Here is a 22,634-nt window from a genome sequence, read left to right on the forward strand (position 1 = left end):
AGGAAAAACCAAGTTTGCCTCATAGACGCAGACATTGTACATCTCATCCTCCAAGACCAAATGCGTGGCCATTGAGATGCATTAATTTGATGCATTAATCTCAATGCTCCAAATATCTCGAAGTCCACTCTTTGTTTTTTTATTTAAATAGCCAGATAATAATTTATACCACTGTGCGGCCTGATGACCCAAAAAGTCTGCCTGAAAGCATAAGAATTCTAAGCTAAATTGATTATTAAGCAATTTCCATTCAGGGAACCCTGCATGAATAGCCTGCTTCAATTGCAACCATTTATAACTTTGTTTTTTATCAAGACCAAATTTATGTTGCAATTGTGAAAACTCCAGCAGTTTACCATTTTCTATAACATCATTTAAAGTACTTATTCCTGCTTCAATCCAATCCTTCAAGACAATCTTAAAACCGCCTATTTGAATCTTGGAGTTTAACCATATATTTTGATAAGTTGATTTTTGAATTGGAAGAGGAGTTAAGTTATTAATATATTTTAAAGTTTTCCATGTATCCATAATTATCCTATTACTTTTCTGTATCCTAGGCATTTTAATACTGAGTAAATGATGAAGCCTTATAGGAAACAGGAGCTGCCATTCCAACCACAACCAGTCCAGAAGCTTCTCCATGAGTTCTGGGAGGACCCAATACATACCTTAGCGCAAGATATAGGATTGATGGTACCTATAAAAGTTTGGAAAATTTACCCCTCCCTCCTCAATTGGTTTTTGTAAAGTCACTAAGGCAATTCTTGCAATTTTACCCAGCCAAATAAATTTAGTAATAATACTATTCAACTTTTTATAAAAAGATCCCTGGAAAAAAACTGGAATCATTCCCATTTGGTAACAAACCACAGGCAAAATCATCATTTTGACAGTTTGGACTCTTCCCCACCAGGACAAATGCAAAGGATTCCATTGCTCACATAACTCTGTTACTTTTTGCAATAAAAAATTTTCATTCACTTTTACTGTCTTGTCAAGTGTATTTTTTAACCATATACCTAAATATTTTATTCCTTCTTCTTTCCATATAAAAGGGAATGCATCAAATAGTCCTTTTGTGCAATGCACATTTAAAGGAAGAACTTCTGATTTGGACCAATTTATTTTATATCCTGAGAATTTTCCAAATTTCTCAATCAATTCAAGTAAACATGGAATGGTTGTTTCAAGATTTCTCAAATGAAGCAGTATATCATCTGCATAAGCAGATACTTTATACTCTCTTCCAGAACATGGAATACCATGTATCTTCTTCACTTGTTGAATAGGGGTTGTGAGAATATATGCCTGCTGTCCCTGGATAACACCTTTGTTGCATTTGTCCAAGTCTGGGCTGAAGACGACTTCCATCTGGGTACATCTCAGTGCTATTGCTGCTTTCCATCGGCATCTAGAGGGACGTTCTCTCTCTCTTCATCCTCTGGTGCTTCGTTTCATGAGGGGGTTCCTTTCCCCCTGACTTCGGCGGTCAGGGAGGTGTTAGAAGCCTCGCGCAAGGCCTCGACTCGGCTTTGTTATTCCCAGAAGTGGACCAGATTTTCATCCTGGTGTACCTCGCACCATCTGGATCCGAGTTTGGTTCCGGTGTCCTCGGTTCTGGAATATTTGTTGCATTTGTCCAAGTCTGGGCTGAAGACGACTTCCATCCGGGTACATCTCAGTGTTATTGCTGCTTTCCATCGGCATCTAGAGGGATGTTCTCTCTCTCTCTTCATCCTCTGGTGCTTCGTTTCATGAGGGGTTTAGTTAATGTTAATCCTCCTCTAAAACCTCCTCCTGTGGTTTGGGATCTTAATGTGGTCTTGGCTCAGCTGATGAAACCTCCTTTTGAGCCGATTGATAAGTCTCTTCTTAAGTTTCTCACTTGGAAGGTGGTCTTTTTACTTGCGCTCACGTCGGCTCGTCGGATTAGTGAGCTACAGGCTTTGGTTGCGGACCCGCCCTTTACTGTGTTCCATCATGACAAGGTGGTTCTTCGCACCCATCCTAAATTTCTACCTAAGGTTGTGTCTGATTTTCACCTCAATCAGTCTATTGTTCTTCCGGTGTTTTTCACGAAGCCCCACTCTCATCCTGGTGAGGTGGCGCTTCACACGCTTGACTGTAAGAGGGCGTTGGCTTTCTATCTCCAAGTCTCATCGGAAGGTTCCTCAATTGTTTTTGTCCTTTGATCCTAATCGGTTGGGACATCCTGTTTCCAAGCGCACCTTGTCCATCTGGTTGGCTGCTTGTATTTCTTTTTGCTATGCTCAGGCTGGTCTTACGCTCCATGGTCGAGTCACGGGGCATAAGGTCAGAGCTATGGCAGCTTCGGTTGCTTTCCTCCGGTCTACTCCTGTGGAGGACATATGTAAAGCTGCCACTTGTTCTTCGGTTCATACGTTCACCTCCCACTTCTGTCTGGATACTTTGTCCAGAAGTGATGGCCGGTTTGGCCAGTCGGTGTTATGTAACCTGTTTTCCTAAATTGCCATCCTCCCACCTGCCCTTTTTTGGTTGGCTTGGAGGTCACCCACATGTGAGAATATCATGCCTGCTTGTCCTGGGATAAAGCACAGTTACTTACCGTAACAGGTGTTATCCAGGGACAGCAGGCATATATTCTCACAACCCGCCCTCCTCCCCGGGGATGGCTTCTTTGCTGGTTATGGAACTGAGGACCACGAGGTGAGGATGCGCCCTCTAGTGGGCAAGAAGGCATGCACATGCGTGGTGCAGTGTAGCAAACTTGAAACTTCAATCAAGTTTGCTTGAAAAGCTGTCCGCGCTGGGGCTCCGTAGATGACGTCACCCACATGTGAGAATATCATGCCTGCTTGTCCTGGGATAACACCTGTTACGGTAAGTAACTGTGCTTTCAAGCACTATATCCAAAAGCAAAGGAGATAGAGGACAACCCTGTCTAACCCCCCTCTGCAATTTGAAACTATCAGAAAAATTATTATTAATATATAATCTAGCAACAGGGGAGCTATACAAGGTTTTAATCATTTTTATAAATCCCGAACCAATGCCAAACCATTCCATGGCCTGATACATAAATGTCTACTCCACCCGATCAAAAGCCTTCTCTGTGTCCAAAGATACAGAAAAGGCTGGATCTCCTATTTCTTTTGTTAAGTATAGCATCTGAAAAGCCAATCTAGTATTATTGGAAGAGTGTCTCTGAGCAACAAACCCTGTCTGGTGCATACCAACTATATAAAGAAGAGCCTGTGCTAAACGCATAGCCAAAAGTTTGGCTAATAACTTATTATCAACATTAATTAAAGAAATAGGCCTGTAATTTGAAACCAACATGGGATCTTTATTTGGCTTTGGCAAAACAATGGTTAACGACTCAGCCATAGTGCCTGAAATGCAACCTTTATTTAGTTGATTCTGATACAAATTTATTAGATGAGGTAATTTATTAGATGATGAAATGCTTTATAAAACTCTACCGTAAAACCATCACCACCTGGAGCGGTCCCAACTCTAAGAGATTTCAATGCAGTTTGCAATTCCTTCAATGATATCGATTCTTCCAAACTTCTTTTTATATGATCCGGAATCTTTGGTCCTTCAATAAAACTTAAAAACTCTATACCATCCTTTTCTTTATCTGAATAAGACTCAGAAGAATACAAGCCCTTATAAAAACTTAAAAATTGTTTTAATATAGGCCCAATTTGAGATTGAGTATCTCCCTTTTCATCTTTAATTGCACTTATTTTCGTCCTCCTTTTTTTTACTTTAAGATAATTAGCCAATAATCTTCCCGCTTTATTTGCATTACCATAATATAAAGCTTGCTGACAAAGAATATCTTTCCTAGCCAATTTAGAAGATATCTCATTATATTTGCACTTGACTTTTAAAAGAGCTTGCAACGTAGAATTTTCCCATTTTTCAATCAACTTTGCCTCTAAAATCTTAATCTCTTTCTCTAGCTTAAAAAATTGCTTTTTTAATTGTTTTTTAGAATAAGCTGAAAATGATATTATTTGTCCTCTCATAGTTGCCTTAAAAGCATCCCACAAGATTTCTATCGAGACTTCCTCCGTATTATTAATTTGAAAATACTCATTAATCTTTATCTGAAAGTCTTCACAAAATTTTGGATATGCAAGCAGTGCATTATCAAACCTCCAAACAGGCCTATCTTTATCTTGATCAGCAAAATTTAAACTTATCCACACACCACATGATTTGATAAAATTATTGGATCTATAGCAGCTTGAGTAACATTTTGTATTAACTTATCAGAAACCAAAACATAATCAATTCTAGAAAAAGATTTATGAACCTGCGAACAAAATGAAAATTCTCGATCATTAAAATGAAGAATGCGCCAGATATCTTTTAAACTACAGGAATTTTCAAAATTATCCAACCCTAATGATTTTAAAATTTTACTAGTTTTTTAAATCTAATATAGGATCCATAACAGCATTGAAATCTCCTGCCACTATCAAATTATTAGCAGCCAATGGTAAAACTATTTGTTACAGAGCTTTAAAAAATTCACCTTGATTCGAATTAGGGGCGCACACATTAAAAAGCGCCACAGCAGTACTGCCCATACTCATGTTCACATGCAACCATCTTCCTAATTGATCCGCAGCCACCATATTAAATACTGCATTACATTTTTTATTAATCAAAATAACTACACCAGCTTTCTTCCCTACCGCAGGAGCAAAAAAGCAATCCTTCACCCAATTCCCAGTTAATTTCTTTGATTCATCCCCAGTAAGGTGAGTCTCCTGTATAAAACAGACATCCGCATTCTGCTGCTTCAAATATGATAGCGTCTTTTTCCTTTAAATCGGATGATTAAGGCCATTAACATTTAAAGAAAAATTTTTTAAAGTCATTAAATAAAATGAAACATAATAAATACATACATCTGCAGAATAATTACTAAATAATCATTTCCCCATATTGAAAGCTTAATTTAATCCCCACCCCACCCCTAAATACCCACCCAATACCTTCCTCACCCAAACCCACCACCCCCTCCCAATATAACAATGTCAACTTTGAAACACACATACTTAGCTCAAGTAAATGAAAAACTCCCCCCAGGCTAAATTCATAAGAATTATCATAAACATGCCAATCAACCTAATTATTACAATGTAAATCATTTAATTAATCATAAATCACTTAAAATTTTATTTCCAATCAGTATTTTTCCTCTTTTTTTTTTTTCTTAATAACATAAAGAGATATTTGCAATATACCACTTAAAACAGAGTATTCTCCTTCTATTTAAACTCATAAAGTAGACTTCTATTAACCATAAAACACTTGATCCCATAAAATTTATATTTCTGTATATTCCCCATTCCCTCATTCCTTCCAAAACAATAAATTCCAATCATCCTTACATACAAAACATCCTTCATTATCATATATATTCACAAAATAATAAATACCCTTCATATAATTTACTTTCCCATACATTCAAATTACCATGCATCCTTCCACACTATATTCTTGGAACATATAAAAGGATATACCCAGAAACGAAGAAACCTCATAATATAATCTAAAACAATCCCAAAGTTAATACTTTTTTTTTCCCCTCAATCAAGTTAATCTATTTTCTATGAAAATTCAGGCTCATACCACCATGAAGTTCATTAAATGATGCACAAATAAATCAACCTACATCACTACCTTATCATGACTTTAAACATTAATTATATTATATATAAACCTATTGTATATCTTATATGTCCAATTACACTCCATTGTGTATGTTCACTTGTTGACCGTTCTGAGCTACTGGGAGGACAGGATAAAAATCTAAATAAATAAAATAAATATTATACATATAATATAGCAGTCCAACAACTTTTCACAAGCGTAGCAACATTCTATTCCCCGCACCTTCAGGCAATGACAATACAGCAATTCATCCAATCATCTGAGAATCAATTCAAAGTTCTTCATAAATTCATCTGTATTTTCCATACATCTCCAATAAAACACCCATGTATCATCAAACTTTAAGCTAAACAAAGCTCTGATGTGAAATATAAATCAAAATGAGGATCAAGCCGTATCATACAAGCGATCCTCACAATCCCAGCATTTTACATCCTGCTCCATTGCATTTTCCCAATAGTCAAAACCTTCATCATCTTCCATTTTTATCCAGGCAATGTCCATACATCAATTCATCCAATTGTCTGAGAACCAGCTCCAGGTTCTTCTTAAATTAATCTGCAGTTTCATTGCAATTCCAGTAAAACACCTATGTACCACTAAGCTTTTAGCTAAGTAAAGCTCAGATGTGAAATATAAATCAAAGTGAGGATCAAGCCGTATCATACAAGCGATCCTCACAGTCCCAGCATTTCACATCAAATTCCAGTGCATTTTCCAACTTGTCAAAATCTTTACCTTCTTCTATTTTTATTTATCTTTTTAAAGTTCTACTACCTCTTTGTAATATAAATATCATCCAAAGATATATTTATTCTTCCATATCACTGTTCTTCCAACTTAACATAGCAGTAAACCACACTCCAATCTAATCACCTGCCTTTGTTAGAATATTGAGCCTTTTTCAAACAGTAACTGCTATAAATCCTTATTGAAAGATATTATTCTTATTTTTCATTTCTTCAATAAAATATCTTTAAATTTTTCAGTAAAATAATATACAAACAAATCAAAACTCAAAACTTAATAAGTACAGTACCAAAATATTTTCATGAGTCCATAGGTAAATCATATTGATCCAAAAATTATTTTAACTCCTCCAAATTGTAAGTTTTATTTTCATAGGTCACCCTCATAATGGCTGGGTATACCAGATCATATCTTGCCACCAATGCTCTCAGTTTAGGTCTTAAATCCAAAAGCTGTTTTTTTCTATAAGCAGTAGCTTTTGCAAAGTCTGGAACTATAAAGATTTTTGAATCCTGGCATTTAAGATTCTTATTATTTTTAGCTAGTTTTATAATTTCTGCCACCTGATGATATCTTAGCAGCTTGAAAATTAGTGGATGGGGACCATTTTGGCTGCTTGATCTTTTCAGCGGGATCCAGTGCGTCCTCTCTACTTCTAGCGGGAAAGGACTTTTAAACAGTAAAATCTTTGGAATAAAATTCATCACAAACTTTATGGGATCATTCTGTTCAACCCCTTCAGACACCCCGATCAGACGCAAATTATTTCGCCTTTCTCGGTTTAACAAATCTTCAAGGTCTTTTTTTAACATCTCTATTTCCTTGTGATCCTTTTTATATACCAGCAAGTCTGCCTCAGACTTTTCAGCGTGCTTCTCCAACTGCTCAATTTTGAAGTCAACCGCCTGCATTCTTTTAGTCAGACTCTCCATTTTTCTCCTTAACCTCTTTTATGTTTTTAGCGTTTTCCATTACAATTTCTTTAATTTTCTGTAATTCATTCATCAGATCTCTATTTTCCACTTCTTCTGAAGGCAACGGGATCGCTGACGGGGAAACCGAATCCAGTTTTGTTCTTTTTACACTTCCTGCACCTAAATTCGCTACGTTATTTTTACTGTGTTTGCCCGAAGCCATTTTCTCACTGAAATCTTCCTTTCTATCCAATTTACATAAATTTTAACTGCCAAATCTTAACAAAAGTAGCCTTTCACTACGGAGCCATTCATCTACCCGACCATCTCCGTATGCCGCGAAGCCTCGCCCCCCCATGCCACTATATCTTTTTTGAGATAAGGATACCAGAACTGAATGCAATACTCAAGGTGAGGTTGCACCATTGAGTGATACAGAGCCATTATAACATTCTTAGTCTTGTTAATCATCCCTTTTCTAATAATTCCTAGCATCCTGTTTGCCTTCTTGGCCGCCGCCACAGCACATTGGACGGAAAGCTTCAGTGTATTGTCTACGATGACATTCAGATCCTTTTCTTGAGCGCTGGGACACAAGATGGACCCTAACATCTGATAACTATGATTTGGATGGATTATTCTTCCCAATATGTATCACTTTTTTTTTCCAATTCTTTATTATTTTCAAAACTTACAATAAATGTAACAATAAATACAACATTTTATACTTCAATAGCACACTTAATATTCCATTAATATCCATTTCAGAATTAGTCCCTCCCCTCCTAAACAATCACAATGCCCATCACATAAAATTTCTATAATGAACCCCAATTCAATATATCTAAATTCATTAACCATCATCCTCCCCCCTCCCGGATGTGCATGTTTATAGGGGAAAACAGTAATTAGATGTTACAATATTTTGCTAATGGCTCCCAAGTCTCCTGAAATTTCTTAAAATTCCCTTTCTGAATGGCTAATGTTCTTTCCATTTTATACATATGACACAAAGAATTCCACCAAAAACTATAATTAAGCCTCTTCCAATTGCTCGTAATTTGTTATATGGCAACTCCTGTCATTATTAATAAAAGCCTGTTGTTCTTAGATGATATTTGGCTTTTAGCTCTCATTGACATACCAAATAGCACAGTATCATAGGATAATGCCACTGGATTTTCCAACAAACAGTTTATTTGGCCCCATATTGATTTCCAAAAAGCCAAAATAAATGGACAATAGAACAATAAATGATCTTGATAAATGGCATTTGTCCACATTGAATTTCATCTACCAACGCTCAGTCTTCCAATTTCCTAAGGTCTTCCTGCAGTTTTTCACAGTCCGTATGCGTTTTAACAACCTTGAACAGTTTAGTGTCATCTGCAAATGTAATCACCTCACTCGTAGTTCCAATTTCTAGATCATTTATAAATAAGTTAAATAACACCAGTCCTAGCACAGATCCCTCCACTGAGAGAAATGGCCATTCAACCCTACCCTCTGTTTTCAGTCCGATAACCAGTTCTTAATCCACAATTGAACATTGCCTCCTATCCCATCACTCTTTTCTCAGGAGCCTCTCAAGAGGAACTTTGTCAAAAGCTTTCTGGAAATCTAGATAGACTACATCAACCGGCTTGCCTTTATTCACATGTTTATTCACACTTTCAAAGAAGTCAGGCCCCATGGCTCACTCAGTTTGTCACTGGTCCCTTTTCTTTGAAACATTTATTTGTTATAAAACATATATGCCTTAATCTTTGAATATAGTGGTTCAATATAATTGTACTTAACTGAAAGGAGGACCCTGTGCCTTGCCAATATGGGTCATGTTTCGCAATAAACTTTTGCTGCTTCAGGGCGTGGCCCTCCTGATGAGACCAACAGCATTCTTCCTTTCAGTTAAGTACAATTATGTTGAACAACTACATTTAAAGATTCAAAGTTTTCAAAAATTAAGGCATATATGTTTTATAACATAAATGATTGAAATAAAAAGGATCTGTGTCAAAGTGAGTGAGCTAAGGGACTGTGTTTCTCATGTTAATTCCACGGTATGAGAATTTAATCATAAGCTATAAAAGAGATATTATCAGTACTGGGTTTCTCACCTCTTTATGAACTAATAAAGAGTATTTGGGGGCTTTGTTTTTGACAGGAACTGTTTTCTTCAGACAACTATATTCATAATATGACGGCATCTCTGGACATGCTGCATCGTGAGGTAAGAAAAGAAACACAGGAGAATAATAAAAGTGACTGACCACCAGCTCCATAATATTAGGATCAACTGAGTCAGGCTGGCTTTGATCCATGTCTTATGGCTTGTGAATTTTCAGTATTCATAAGACAGAATGATATGATTCTGGGCCTGTTGGTTATCTCTTCAGTAGTATGTCTCAACCCTGCAGAATGTTTTCCATTTGCCTCCCACTCCATCACTGAGTTGGCTATCTTCTAGAAAGAAGACATGTCCAGATGTTTGATATTATTATAACTCATATTTCAGAGGTAGAGTTACCAGATGTCTGGATTTCCTCGGATGGCTTTTCAAAACCTGGCACTTTGAGTTTTGAAAAGCTTCTGGCAATGAGCGACGTCGGTACAGCATTTGCGCATGAGTGGATGCAACGTGGTGACATCACACACATGCGGGTGACATCGCATCACACTAGCGCATGTGCAAATGCCGTCTGATGTTGCTCATGCAGGTCGAGGGGGTGGGGCCTGAGGTGGGCCTAGGGGTGGAATGGGGCATGGCAGGCCAGAATGGAGCAGGCCATGGGACGTGGCCATGGGTCCAAATTTTCCATTTGGAAAATCTGGTAACCCTACTCAGGGGTCATTTTACTAAAGTTTAGTGCATATTAAATGCTAAGAAGTTCATGTTATACCTATGGGCATCTTAGCATTTAGGGGGAAATTCTGTACATGGTACACAAAATTTGGCACCCAAAAATCCAGGCTGAGCATCTTTTAGAGAATATAGTGCTGGGATTTATGCTTAACTTTGGGCATGAGGAGTTACACCAATTGAAACCAGGTATAAATCCCAGTGTGGAAGTTGGGCATGGATCCCCAGAATGATATAACACTGCACATCCAGGCCTTCCCATGGCCACACCTCCTTTGTGGTTCTCCATGGAAACATTTAGGCACTATTATTTAAATTGTTTATTGGAAGCTTCTAAACCGCTACTAATGACTGGGGAGTGGTTTGCATGAGCTTCAGTAGTGGTGTTATAATACATGAGCTCCAGTAATGATGTTATAGTATATGAGCTCCAGTAATGGTGTTACAATACATGAGGTAAATATATGTGTACCTTACCTATACCATTTATATACATGTAGTACAATTATTAGATGGGAGCATAAGTGTACTTTTTCACATTTCTGCCCCATTTTGGCAGAATTGCCACAGAATTGCATCTTTTAGAAAGCTTTTACGCACCGATAATTTAGAGCAAAATTAGCTCCTAATGTTCAGTGCCATATACAGAATTTTTTTAAAAATTTTTTTAATTTATTAATTGTTACAACATATAACAAGTTCAAGCAATTTAAACAACTGTAAAGGAAATATATCAAATTAAAATACTAGCATTCATTAAGTCCACATTATTGGGGGCTGGCTATTCCTGCCACAGCCTCTATCAAAAGAAAATTAAACATTAATACTTTCCAACATTAACACACTCTAGAGTCAGACAAATAATTAATTATCATTTTCATTCCATCTCAGCCTCTGCATTAATAACAGGCAAAATATCCAGTTTGGGTTTATCTATAAGAAAATTCTCTAAATGAACTGGATCTAGAAAAATATATCTGGTATCCTGATATACCACCAAACACTTACAGGGGAATTTAAGAAAAAATGAAGCACCCACACTCATGACTCTAGCCTTGAGTTGCAGGAATTGCTTCCTTCTGTACTGTGTCTGTTTAGAGACATCTGGAAAAACAATCTGTTGACCACAGAACATAGCATTTTTGTTTATGAAATACAATTTGAGGATATCTTGTTTTTCTATCTGAGTCTTAAAAGTGACTAATAATGTTGCTCTTTTGGCTATATAGTCTTTAGATGATTCCAGAAATTGGGAAATATTCAAACTATCAGGAGACACTAATTGATCTTTCCCCCTTCTTCTGAAGTCTTTTTAATACCGCTAGGCAAATAATAAAGATTATCTGGAGAAAAATTATCTACAGAATAAGAAAGTACATCTTTTAGATACATTTTTAGTAATTCCAAAGGAGAAAGGAAATGAGATAAAGGAAAATTCAGAAATCTGAGGTTCCTAGATCTCATAGCGTTTCCCATCTTTTCCAACTGTAAATGTAGTAAAGTATTATCCTTTACTTGAGACACAACACAAGATTGCATTACTGAAGCAGATGTTTCTATTTTATCCAATTTCTTCCCCATATTTGCCAATTGAGTATCATGGTCATCCACTTTATTTGTTATTTCTGAGGAAAACTGACAAAGCTGTACTACTGTGCCCTGTAGTGAGTTCTCAATTCTGTTTACTACAGTCCAGACTTCTTGCAATGTAATTGATTTATTGCCCAACTCAGGCCTAAGCATAGGACTGATAGGCATTGAAACAGGAGATACCACAAAAGATTGTTCCTCCTTTGAAATGTTTTTAAGAGTCTAGCTCAGAAAGTACTGGAGAAGCTAAGTCCGACCCTGATTGGGAAACGAACACAGCCCTCTCCGGTAATGGAGTAAGAGGTTGAGGTGGAAGCATGGGTTCACCAGATGAGAGAGAGGCAGATTGGGATCAAAAGTCAGTCTTACCTTCAGACAGCACTGTTAACTGATAAGTGATGATCCATTGGTCCAATTACATTTGAGGGTAAGGAAGAAATAATCTTAGCTTTCCGCTTTCCCATTATTCTTCCTAGCTGCTCCTCGCTCCTCCTGGCTCCGAAGGGGCTCCAAAGTGGCGTGTCCTGCCCCTTTGGCCATGCCCCTTCGGACATGCGGCCTCGGGCACGCGTCCACGGGCCGCGTTCCGCGGCTCACAGGAATCTTATCCTGAGGAGAGAGGACCTCTCCTCGAGTCGGCAACTGCCGGTGTGGCTGCAGGAGTGCCTGACTGGAGAGTGGAAACTCCAGCAGGAAACAGTCAGCCCTCTTTCCTCCGCGGCTCACAGGAATCTTATCCTGAGGAGAGAGGACCTCTCCTTGAGTCGGCAACTGCCGGTGTGGCTGCAGGGGTGCCTGACTGGAGAGTGGAAACTCCGGCAGGAAACAGTCAGCCCTCTTTCCTCCGCGGCTCACAGGAATCTTATCCTGAGGAGAGAGGATCTCTCCTCGAGTCGGCAACTGCCAGTGTGGCTGCAGGGGTGCCTGACTGGAGAGTGGAAACTCCGGCAGGAAACAGTCAGCCCTCTTTCCTCCGCGGCTCACAGGAATCTTATCCAGAGGAGAGAGGACCTCTCCTCGAGTCGGCAACTGCCGGTGTGGCTGCAGGGGTGCCTGACTGGAGAGTGGAAACTCCAGCAGGAAACAGTCAGCCCACCATATACAGAATTTCCCTCTTAGGATGTGCTCCTCAGCTGTCAACATGGGTTATTAATCCTACCAAAAGTGTTAAATGTAAGTATGAACAATGCTAAATGTCACCAGTACATCCTGACTGGAAGATTTCCACTTCCCTAGAGAAATTTGGAATGGGGTTGGAACTTGGAATAAAGAATCTTGGAAACTTGATTTAGGATTTGTCAGGAAGAAAGGGTTTACTGAACATTTTTTAGATTAAAAAATTAAGAATAAATTTGGATTTGGCAATCAATCTTTAATTTCAGTAAACATCCTCAAGCTTTGTTTAGTTAAATGTACTAACATTTTCTAGACTACTTTTCATAAATAAATGCAACAAAGCAGAGAAGAGAGAGAAGATGAGAATGATGGAAAATAGATGCAAAGATTCAGCTCACAGCACCGAGGAAAGTCAAAGGAAAGCCACCAAGGCACCAACTTCCTCATAAATCATAGTCCTGCGTCAATTAAATTGAGGTCAACATTCAATTGCATTTATCTGGGTAATGGCTATCATTAGCCAGAAATTTTTTTCAGATGGGCCTGCCAATATTCAGTGGATACCCTTACCGACTAATTCGGCACTATATATATATTGCCAGGGTGGTCCATATAGGAGTCATTTTCTGTTTAGTGGTGATTTGCAACCTCCTAACCAGATAACTATCTGGATACAATTAGGAGAGTGAGAAAGCTGGGTAGATATCTGACAGGTTGAATATCAATGATATCCACAGAATTCATATATTTAATGCTGGCCACTTTCCAGATATGGGTACTGCATAGCTGGAAATCCAGTGCAACAGGTATGTCATTCTGTACAAATATTAATTTCCCCATTGCCGCGATCTATGCAGAAGGAATCGACACTGGTTTTTTTTTTTCTGTGACACCCTTTACTTCACTGGGAACTCTACTGTCTCCTGCAGTTTTTCCCTTATGCATGTGAGCCTGAAGGAGTGTTTCTGTTCTGCTCTCCCTTTTTCTTGATTTTACTTGGTGTTTTCCTATGAATTTTTGATGGTGTTGGTGCTCGGAGCGTTCCTATTTCGAGGTCAGCTCTGCCTGGGTGGAGGAGAAGCAGACTGAGGTCCGCAGCTAGCAGGCCAATACCTTGTGGTACCTGTTAGCCAGCCTGCAAAAGTATTTTTGGAGCTTGGGGTTGTTCCCATTTTCTGTCCTCATCTACTGCTTAGCAGGGGTTTGAGCGCAGGTTGTCGGGTATCCATAGGAGGCTCAGCAGTGTCTCGCAGGGTGCTAGCTGCATTTTCGCCTCCCTCCTTCGGTCTGTGGGGGTTCAGTCAGACATTGTGTCTGACTGGCAGCCCGAAGATTGACATTGGAAAGGACTTTCAGCATGAGGCAGTGATTTATTCTCCTATTCCAGCTACTGTAAAGAGCTGAGGCAGGCTGCAGCACATTTCCAGCACATTCACAGCGAGTAAGGCTGTTACAGCCTATGAGGAGAATTGGGGGGTGGGGGGACTCTGAAAATACAGTTTTTAGTGGTTTCTGCATGTTTCCCTGTGTTCCCCCTCCTGAAAAATCCTAATCTTGCTGTTTTATATTTAACTTTTCTTTAGTGTTTTTAAAGCTATTTTTGGCACCAAAAATCTGATAGCAGCCATCTTGGATTTTTAGCAATAGAATGGAATACCTACCAATTTTAAGGACTGCGCAAATCTTGCACCTCTGGAGCATCCATGCACTTGGGAGAGCATCTTAGGCATGGAAGGGTGCCTCCACATAGATGTCACTAGGCATCATAAGAATTTGATGCCAAACTCTTAAATTGTTTTATCCCAGGACAAGCAGGCAGCATATTCTTAACGTATGGGTGACGTCACCGACGGAGCCCCGGTACGGACATTTTTTTACTAGAAAGTTCTAGTTGGCCGCACCGCGCATGCGCGAGTGCCTTCCCGCCCGACGGAGGAGTGCGTGGTCCCCAGTTTCTTCGTTTCCGCGGAGCGAAGAAGACGCATGTGCTTTCAACGGCTGTTGAAAACTCTATTTTTGCCTTCCCGCTCGCGCTTTTTTTGACCCTTTTTTCTAATTCTTGTTCGATTTTATTCTTTTCCTGTTTTAAAAAAAAAAAAAAACTTTGTGTTTTTTCTTTGTTTTTTCAACCGGCCCCAGCGGGGCCTGTTGTAATCATACAAGCCTCCGGGTTTGATTTCGCGGAGGCCGTGTTTCCCTTCATGCCCCCCCAACTGGGCTTCAAGAAGTGCCAGCGGTGTGCACGCCCGATCTCTCTTACTGACCCACACAATTGGTGCCTCCAGTGTTTGGGTCCAGAGCATCGGGCTGACTCCTGCACCCGCTGTGCTACTCTCAAGAAACGCACACTTAAAAACAGGCAGATCCAGCAGAATATCCTTTTCGGCACCGGTTCTGCCATGGATCCAGCCCCGGCGTCGACGGCACCGCCTAAATCGGCACCGACCACATCGACACCGCCGGACCCTTCTTCAGGGTCGATAGCGCCAGGTAAGCCGGCTAAGAAGCCTCCCACTTCCCTGGAGCGCCCTCCAGCCACAGCGGCGACACCGGTCCTTCCGGCGTCCCGCCGATCCCGTAAACGCTCCGCTCCGATCTCGGTGAGTGCCTCGTCATCGGCCTCCTCATCGCCGGAGCGTCGAGCAGCACCTGTGGTACCTAAGAAAACTAAAACGGTACCGGTGCCCCCATTGGAGGACCGCATCTCGGCCATCCTCCAGGACAAACTGCAGCAGCAGCTACAGCAGCAACTCCAACACCTTCTTCCGACCCTGCTTGCACCGCTCCTTCCGGTACCAGACCGGCCCGAGCCTCGCACCATCCCACCGGTGTCCACCCCCTCGGTACCGATGAACACCTCCATGCCGGTCTTATCTGCCCAGCCTGAGCTTCAGACTTGCTCTGCGGAAGACCCCTCCCGGGCCCGGGATTGACTCCGGTCTTCCCGGGACTGTGCTCGGCACCATTCCTCCCGGGACAGAGATCGACACCGGTCTTCATCTCCCGGCACCGTATCCATGCGCTCTGGCAAGTCCCTTTCAAAAACCCGCCATACTGAGCCTGCCATCAGGGACCCAGACTTATGGGAGCAATCCCCACTCGGTACCGAGGAGGATGCCTCTTCTACAGATGAGGAACCCTCTATGGCTGAAACCACTTCCAAGCCTGAGCAATCCTCCTTCACGAAATTCCTTCGGGAGATATCGGCGGCTCTGTCAATTCCACTAGAGTCCGACTCTAAAAAGTCCCAGGCTTTTTTAGAGGCCTTGGACTTCGACCAACCTCCCAAGGAATTTCTTAAACTCCCCGTACATGATATCCTACGTGAAACGTTTTATAAAAATCTGGAAAACCCCCTTACTGTTCCGGGTGCACCCAGAAAATTGGACAGTTTATACCGAGTCATCCCTATTCCGGGCTTTGATAAACCTCAATTGCCCCATGAGAGCCTCCTAGTAGAGTCCACTTTAAAAAAATCCCAGGGCTCCAGTGTTTATGCCTCCACCCCTCCTGGCAGAGAGGGAAAGACAATGGACAAATTTGGAAAGCGCCTGTATCAAAATGCCATGCTGGCCAACAGGGCAAACAACTACACCTTCCACTTCTCCTTTTATATGAAGCACCTGGTCCAACAACTTTCCGCCCTGCAAAAATACGTTCCTGAGCGTAAGGTCCCGCTTTTCCAACAACAGATTTCCAGCCTCCTTCAGCTCAGAAAATTCATGGTGCGCTCGATTTATGATTCCTTCGAACTCACTTCCCGAGCCTCCGCATTGGCTGTAGCCATGCGACGCCTGGCCTGGCTAAGGGTGTCTGACCTTGATATAAACCACCAAGACCGCCTCGCCAACGCGCCCTGCCTTGGTGATGAACTTTTTGGAGAGTCTCTTGATTCCACAACACAAAAACTTTCGGCTCATGAGACCAGATGGGACACACTGATTAAGCCTAAAAAGAAGACTCCACCTGCACGACCTTACAGGCCTCAGTCCTCTTATCAACGCAGATTCTCTGCCAGACCGCTTAATCCTCCTCAGCAGCAATCTCGCCATCCTCGCCAGCAACAGCACGCTCAGGCTCGCCCTCAGTCTCACCAGCCAACCAAGCCTCTACCTCAATCTAAACCTCCTCAGCCCTTTTGACTCCGTTCTCCAGGGCATAACCAGTCTCCATCCTTCAAAGCCTCTCCCTCAACCTATCGGAGGCCGCCTCACCATCTTTCTCCAACGCTGGGAGGTCATCACATCAGACCTGTGGGTACTCAACATCATCCGTCACGGATACTCACTAAGGTTCCAGACTCTTCCATTGGACAATCCTCCCGTAGAGTCTGCTTCTCACTCCTCCCAAACTCCACTCTTCCTCAGGGAGGTCCAATCCCTCCTCCTCCTCAATGCCATCGAAGAAGTTCCACCAGACCAAAGAGGTCAGGGATTTTACTCCCGCTACTTCCTGGTACCCAAGAAAACGGGAGACCTTCGTCCCATCCTCGACCTCAGGAACCTCAACAAGTGTTTGGTCAAGGAAACGTTCAGAATGCTCTCCCTTGCCACGCTTTACCCTCTTCTATCTCAACACGACTGGCTATGTTCCCTAGACCTCAAGGAGGCCTACACACACATTCCAATCCATCAGGCTTCACGTCGCTACCTCCGATTCCAGATACAGAATCACAACTATCAGTACAAAGTGCTGCCCTTTGGTCTCGCATCATCGCCCAGGGTGTTCACCAAGTGCCTTATTGTGGTAGCGGCCTTTCTGAGGTCTCACAACCTACAAGTGTTCCCCTACTTGGACGATTGGTTAGTGAAAGCAACTACATCTCCACTTGTGCTGCAAGCCACTCATCAAACCATCTCTTTCCTCCATCTCTTGGGGTTCGAGATCAATTACCCCAAGTCGCATCTGCTTCCCACGCAGCGCCTTCAGTTCATCGGAGCAGTTCTCGACACCAATCTGATGAGGGCGTTCCTTCCCTCCGACCGGCAATGGACCCTGCTCCACCTCTGTCGGCAGGTGCTCCTTCATCAATTCATTCCTGCTCGACAGATGATGGTCCTTCTGGGCCACATGGCCTCGACAGTCCATGTGATTCCTCTGGCACGACTCCACCTCAGGTCACCTCAATGGACCCTTGCCAATCAATGGTCACAGACCACGGATCTTCTTTCTCATCCCATCTCTGTGACATCGTCTCTTCAGCAATCTCTTCAATGGTGGTTGAACTCCTCCATGGGTCTACTCTTTCATCTACCCCCTCACTCCATGATCATAACCACAGATGCCTCCCCCTATGCTTGGGGAGCTCACATAGGAGATCTTCGCACCCAGGGACTCTGGACCCCTCTGGAGCGTCGACATCACATCAATTTCCTGGAACTCAGAGCCATGTTTTATGCTCTCAAGGCCTTCCAGCACCTTTTCTGCCCTCAGGTTCTTCTCCTGTGCACAGACAACCAAGTCGCCATGTACTACATAAACAAACAAGGCGGCACCGGATCTCGCCTCCTTTGTCAGGAGGCCCTCCGCATCTGGACCTGGGCCACGGCCCGCAGTCTCTTTCTCAAGGCTGTCTATATCCAGGGCGAACAGAACTCCCTGGCCGACAATCTCAGCCGCATCCTTCAACCTCACGAGTGGACTCTGGACCCTCCCACACTCCACTCCATCTTTACTCGCTGGGGCACTCCGCAGGTGGACCTGTTTGCAGCTCCTCACAACCATCAGCTGCCCCAGTTCTGTTCCAGACTCTTCTCTCCGCACCGTCTGGCCCCGGATGCATTTCTCCTCGACTGGACGGATTGGTTCCTCTATGCCTTTCCTCCACTGCCTCTCGTGTTGCGGACCTTGTTCAAACTCCGCAAGGACAGGGCCACCATGATTCTCATCGCTCCTCGGTGGCCCCGACAGCACTGGTTTTCCCTCCTGCTTCAGCTCAGTTCCAGGGAGCCCATTCCTCTTCCTGTGTTTCCTACTCTACTTACACAGCAGCATCAGTCTCTACTACATCCCAATCTGTCTTCCCTCCACCTGACAGCTTGGTTTCTCTCGGGCTGACCTCTCCAGAGAATCTGTCTCAGCCTGTCCGGCGCGTTTTGGATGCCTCCAGAAAACCTGCCACTCTCCAATGTTACCATCAGAAGTGGACACGGTTTTCCTCTTGGTGTCTCCTGCACCATCACAATCCCACCTCATTGGCGGTGGAAACTGTTCTGGAATATTTGCTCTCTCTGTCCGATGCGGGCCTCAAGTCTACCTCAATCAGAGTCCACCTCAGCGCCATCACAGCGTTTCATGAGCCTATCCTCGGAAAACCTCTCACGGCTCATCCTCTGGTTTCCCGGTTCATGAGAGGCCTCTTCAATGTCAAACCACCTCTGAAGCCCCCTCCTGTCGTCTGGGACCTGAATGTGGTTTTATCAGTCCTCATGAAACCTCCTTTTGAGCCTCTTGCCACTACTTCGCTCAAATTTCTAACATGGAAGGTGCTTTTCCTCATTCCTCTGCCAGGAGGGTCAGTGAGCTGCATGCACTGGTCGCCGATCCACCGTTCACTGTTTTTCACCATGACAAGGTGGTTCTGCGTACCCATCCTAAATTCCTCCCCAAAGTGGTTTCAGTCTTTCACCTCAACCAGTCCATTGTGCTGCCGGTCTTTTTCCCAAAACCCCATTCACATCCTGGGGAACAGGCATTGCACACACTGGATTGTAAGCGTGCCCTTGCATACTACCTTGACCGTACCAGGGCTCACCGCTCTTCCCCTCAGCTCTTTCTGACCTTCGATCCTAACCGCCTGGGTCGTCCTGTCTCTAAATGGACGCTGTCCAATTGGCTTGCTGCCTGTATTGCGTTATGTTATGCTCGGGCCGGCCTCTCACTGGAAGGTGCTGTCACGGCCCACAGGGTCAGAGCTATGGCTGCTTCTGTGGCTTTCCTCCGTTCCACACCTATAGAGGAAATCTGCAAGGTGGCCACTTGGTCCTCAGTTCACACATTCACTACTCACTACTGTCTGGATGCCTTCTCCAGACGGGATGGACACTTCGGCCAATCTGTGTTACAAAATTTATTTTCCTAATGGCCAACCATCCCTCCTCCCTCTCTGTCAGCTTAGAGATCACCCATACGTTAAGAATATGCTGCCTGCTTGTCCTGGGATAAAGCACAATTACTTACCGTAACAGGTGTTATCCAGGGACAGCAGGCAGATATTCTTACGACCCTCCCACCTCCCCGGGTTGGCTTCTTAGCTGGCTTACCTTAACTGGGGACCACGCACTCCTCCGTCGGGCGGGAAGGCACTCGCGCATGCGCGGTGCGGCCAACTAGAACTTTCTAGTAAAAAATGTCCGTACCGGGGCTCCGTCGGTGACGTCACCCATACGTTAAGAATATCTGCCTGCTGTCCCTGGATTACACCTGTTACGGTAAATAACTGTGCTTAATTGATGGGATTTTTTGATTGGCTGAAAACCTTAACGGTCAATTACCATGCCAATTAAGCCAATTTTTTTTTTAAGTTACGTGCGCATCCTGAGCTTATGCATCACAAGATAGCCACAATTAGGACGCCTAGTGGTGCCTTATGCAGGCGCCGTTTATAGAATATGTCCGTAAGTATAAAATTTTGAAAGAAATCCTCTGCTTAACCAGAAGTCAGTGCTGTGGAGGGAAGTCACATGACTGTTTCCTTAATTCCCTGCCATGTTTTGAACTATTTGCAGCTGCCTCAATTCTGTTGTTCGTATGCCACAATATAAAGCATTACAGTAGTCCAAAAGAGTCATTATGAGGGAATGAATTAAGATTCTGAGGAATGAAGCAATAAAGAGATATCAATATTTCATAACTTTTTGCAGTGATGACAATTTAGTCTGAAGCACAGATATTCTGGTGGATTGTTAATCCAACTGTTGAGAATAGTCAGTAAGAACTTAGGAAATATCATTAACTTTATCCACGAACCTGTTAACTACCAATGAAAGGGAAACATTTCCATTCTAGATAGCATCCCACAGTAACTTGAGTAACACAACAGCTAGCTTTACCATCTCCCAACAATTCAGGGGGAGTTTTTCCAGTCTCACACCCAAGTCCCCATCATTCACTGTACGTTATACCAACTAGATCCAGATCTTACCACCAAATCAATTGGAGAAGACTTAAACTAAACTAAAACTTAGTTTTATAGACCAAGTCATCAACCAAGAGGAGCTCGACTCAGTTAACAATGATGTAATACATAATACATAAACTTGACAAGGAAAAGTAGACTGAAATAGTTAATTTCCTAAATGTTTAGCAAACAAAAAAGTTTTCAGAACTTTCCTGAATAAAGCAAAAGAACCTAAACTTCCTAATGTAAGCAGTAAAGCATTCCAGAATTCAGTTAATTTAAAAGCAAAAGAATGACTAAATCTCTTAAAGGTTCTGTTTTTACCACTGAGAGAGGGAAATGTAAGTTTTAATTTTGGAGAACTTCTGGCAAGATGAACCTATGAACATTCCAGTCTAAAGGAATCAAAGTGGCAAAAATGCCAAATAGGATTTTAAATGCAATCCAAATGCACTTAAACTGAATTCCCTCTGAAGAGAAAGTCAGCGTTTTCCCACTAGAGAACGCAGAAATTTGCCACAAACGACCACAGGATTCATTATTGGGTTGCGTAGAAGCTGGTTTTGGATCAGAGCTCAATGAAACCCCTTTTAGGCTGCACTCTGTCAATAATTGAAAAGGAATCACCCTAGGCTTCAAAGAGAGTTTGGTTGGTATCTAGAATCACTCGTGAGCCTGTATGTTATTGTATATCGCAGAGTCAGCTTGTATGGGAACGAAAGTCCCTCTTTAAATTATTGCTAAAATATAAATACGGGTTCCAGAATTCATTTGTAACCTACTCCAAAAATCTCTTTACTGCTTAGGCCTTCAGAGTCTTAATTCATTCCCTCATAATGACTCGTTTGGACTACTGTAATGCTTTATATTGTAGCATACGAACAATTGGTTAAAGATAAGTATATGAAGAATCAATCTTAAGGTTAGAAGTGGAATCTAGATTTCACATTAAATTAAATAGGAGTGCAGAATAATATCCTATTATTACAGAGCAAAATTTTTTATTTACGGTGGTCTAGCGGCTTTATAGAGTAATGCAGTCTTCCTTAATTGTTTATCTGTTTTAGCTGCCAAGAGCTATCGTCAATGTGGTACAGATATTCTGGATGGAACATCTCCGGAAAATTGATGATGGATCAGACGGCTGTCAGCTTCAAAAGTAATCCTCTCTACATTTTCCTAGAATCATAACCCTGCTTGTTAGCCTTAGAGCAGTGGCAGTGAACAGAGACTTGCTCTAATGGGCCATGACCCGTCACCTCCCTTATGCTCTCAGACACCATCAGACAAGGTTGAACCTGAGTCTCTTGGGCACTGCTGTTAGACTACCTGCCAGTCAGTTTGCTACCCTACAGCCTGTATAACCTTTTCTGTCTTCAAAATACCCACAAGTACCTCAGCTTGGAACAGGACACAACTCTTAATCTCATTGCAGGCAATTTTGTTCCTGTTTACTCACTCCAGCCGATGGTTCTGCAGAGTTACAGGAGCTGCTGAACCAAAATGCCTTATTCCAGGTATGACTAATTCCAAATGAAAAGGAAACAGAAAAAAATCCACAAGAAAAAAAAATAAAATGAAACATACTTTCACTCTTTCCCCC

The 22,634-nt window shown here is 42.2% G+C and overlaps 1 protein-coding gene across 1 annotated transcript in view; it reads left to right on the top strand.

Annotated features, from left to right (window-relative positions):
• The window catches only part of LOC117364262 (phospholipase B1, membrane-associated-like), a 296,571-nt gene that overhangs the window by 217,649 nt on the left and 56,288 nt on the right, over window positions 1–22,634 (top strand). Inside the window, exons 11-13 of the mRNA XM_033953278.1 lie at window positions 9,511–9,576; window positions 22,099–22,190; window positions 22,467–22,548. Of these exons, the coding sequence (XP_033809169.1) occupies window positions 9,511–9,576; window positions 22,099–22,190; window positions 22,467–22,548 (240 nt within the window). The remainder of the gene's footprint in view (window positions 1–9,510; window positions 9,577–22,098; window positions 22,191–22,466; window positions 22,549–22,634) is intronic.

The sequence above is a fragment of the Geotrypetes seraphini genome, chromosome 7 (assembly GCF_902459505.1).
Source record: "Geotrypetes seraphini chromosome 7, aGeoSer1.1, whole genome shotgun sequence".
NCBI classification, from domain to species: Eukaryota; Metazoa; Chordata; class Amphibia; order Gymnophiona; family Dermophiidae; genus Geotrypetes; species Geotrypetes seraphini.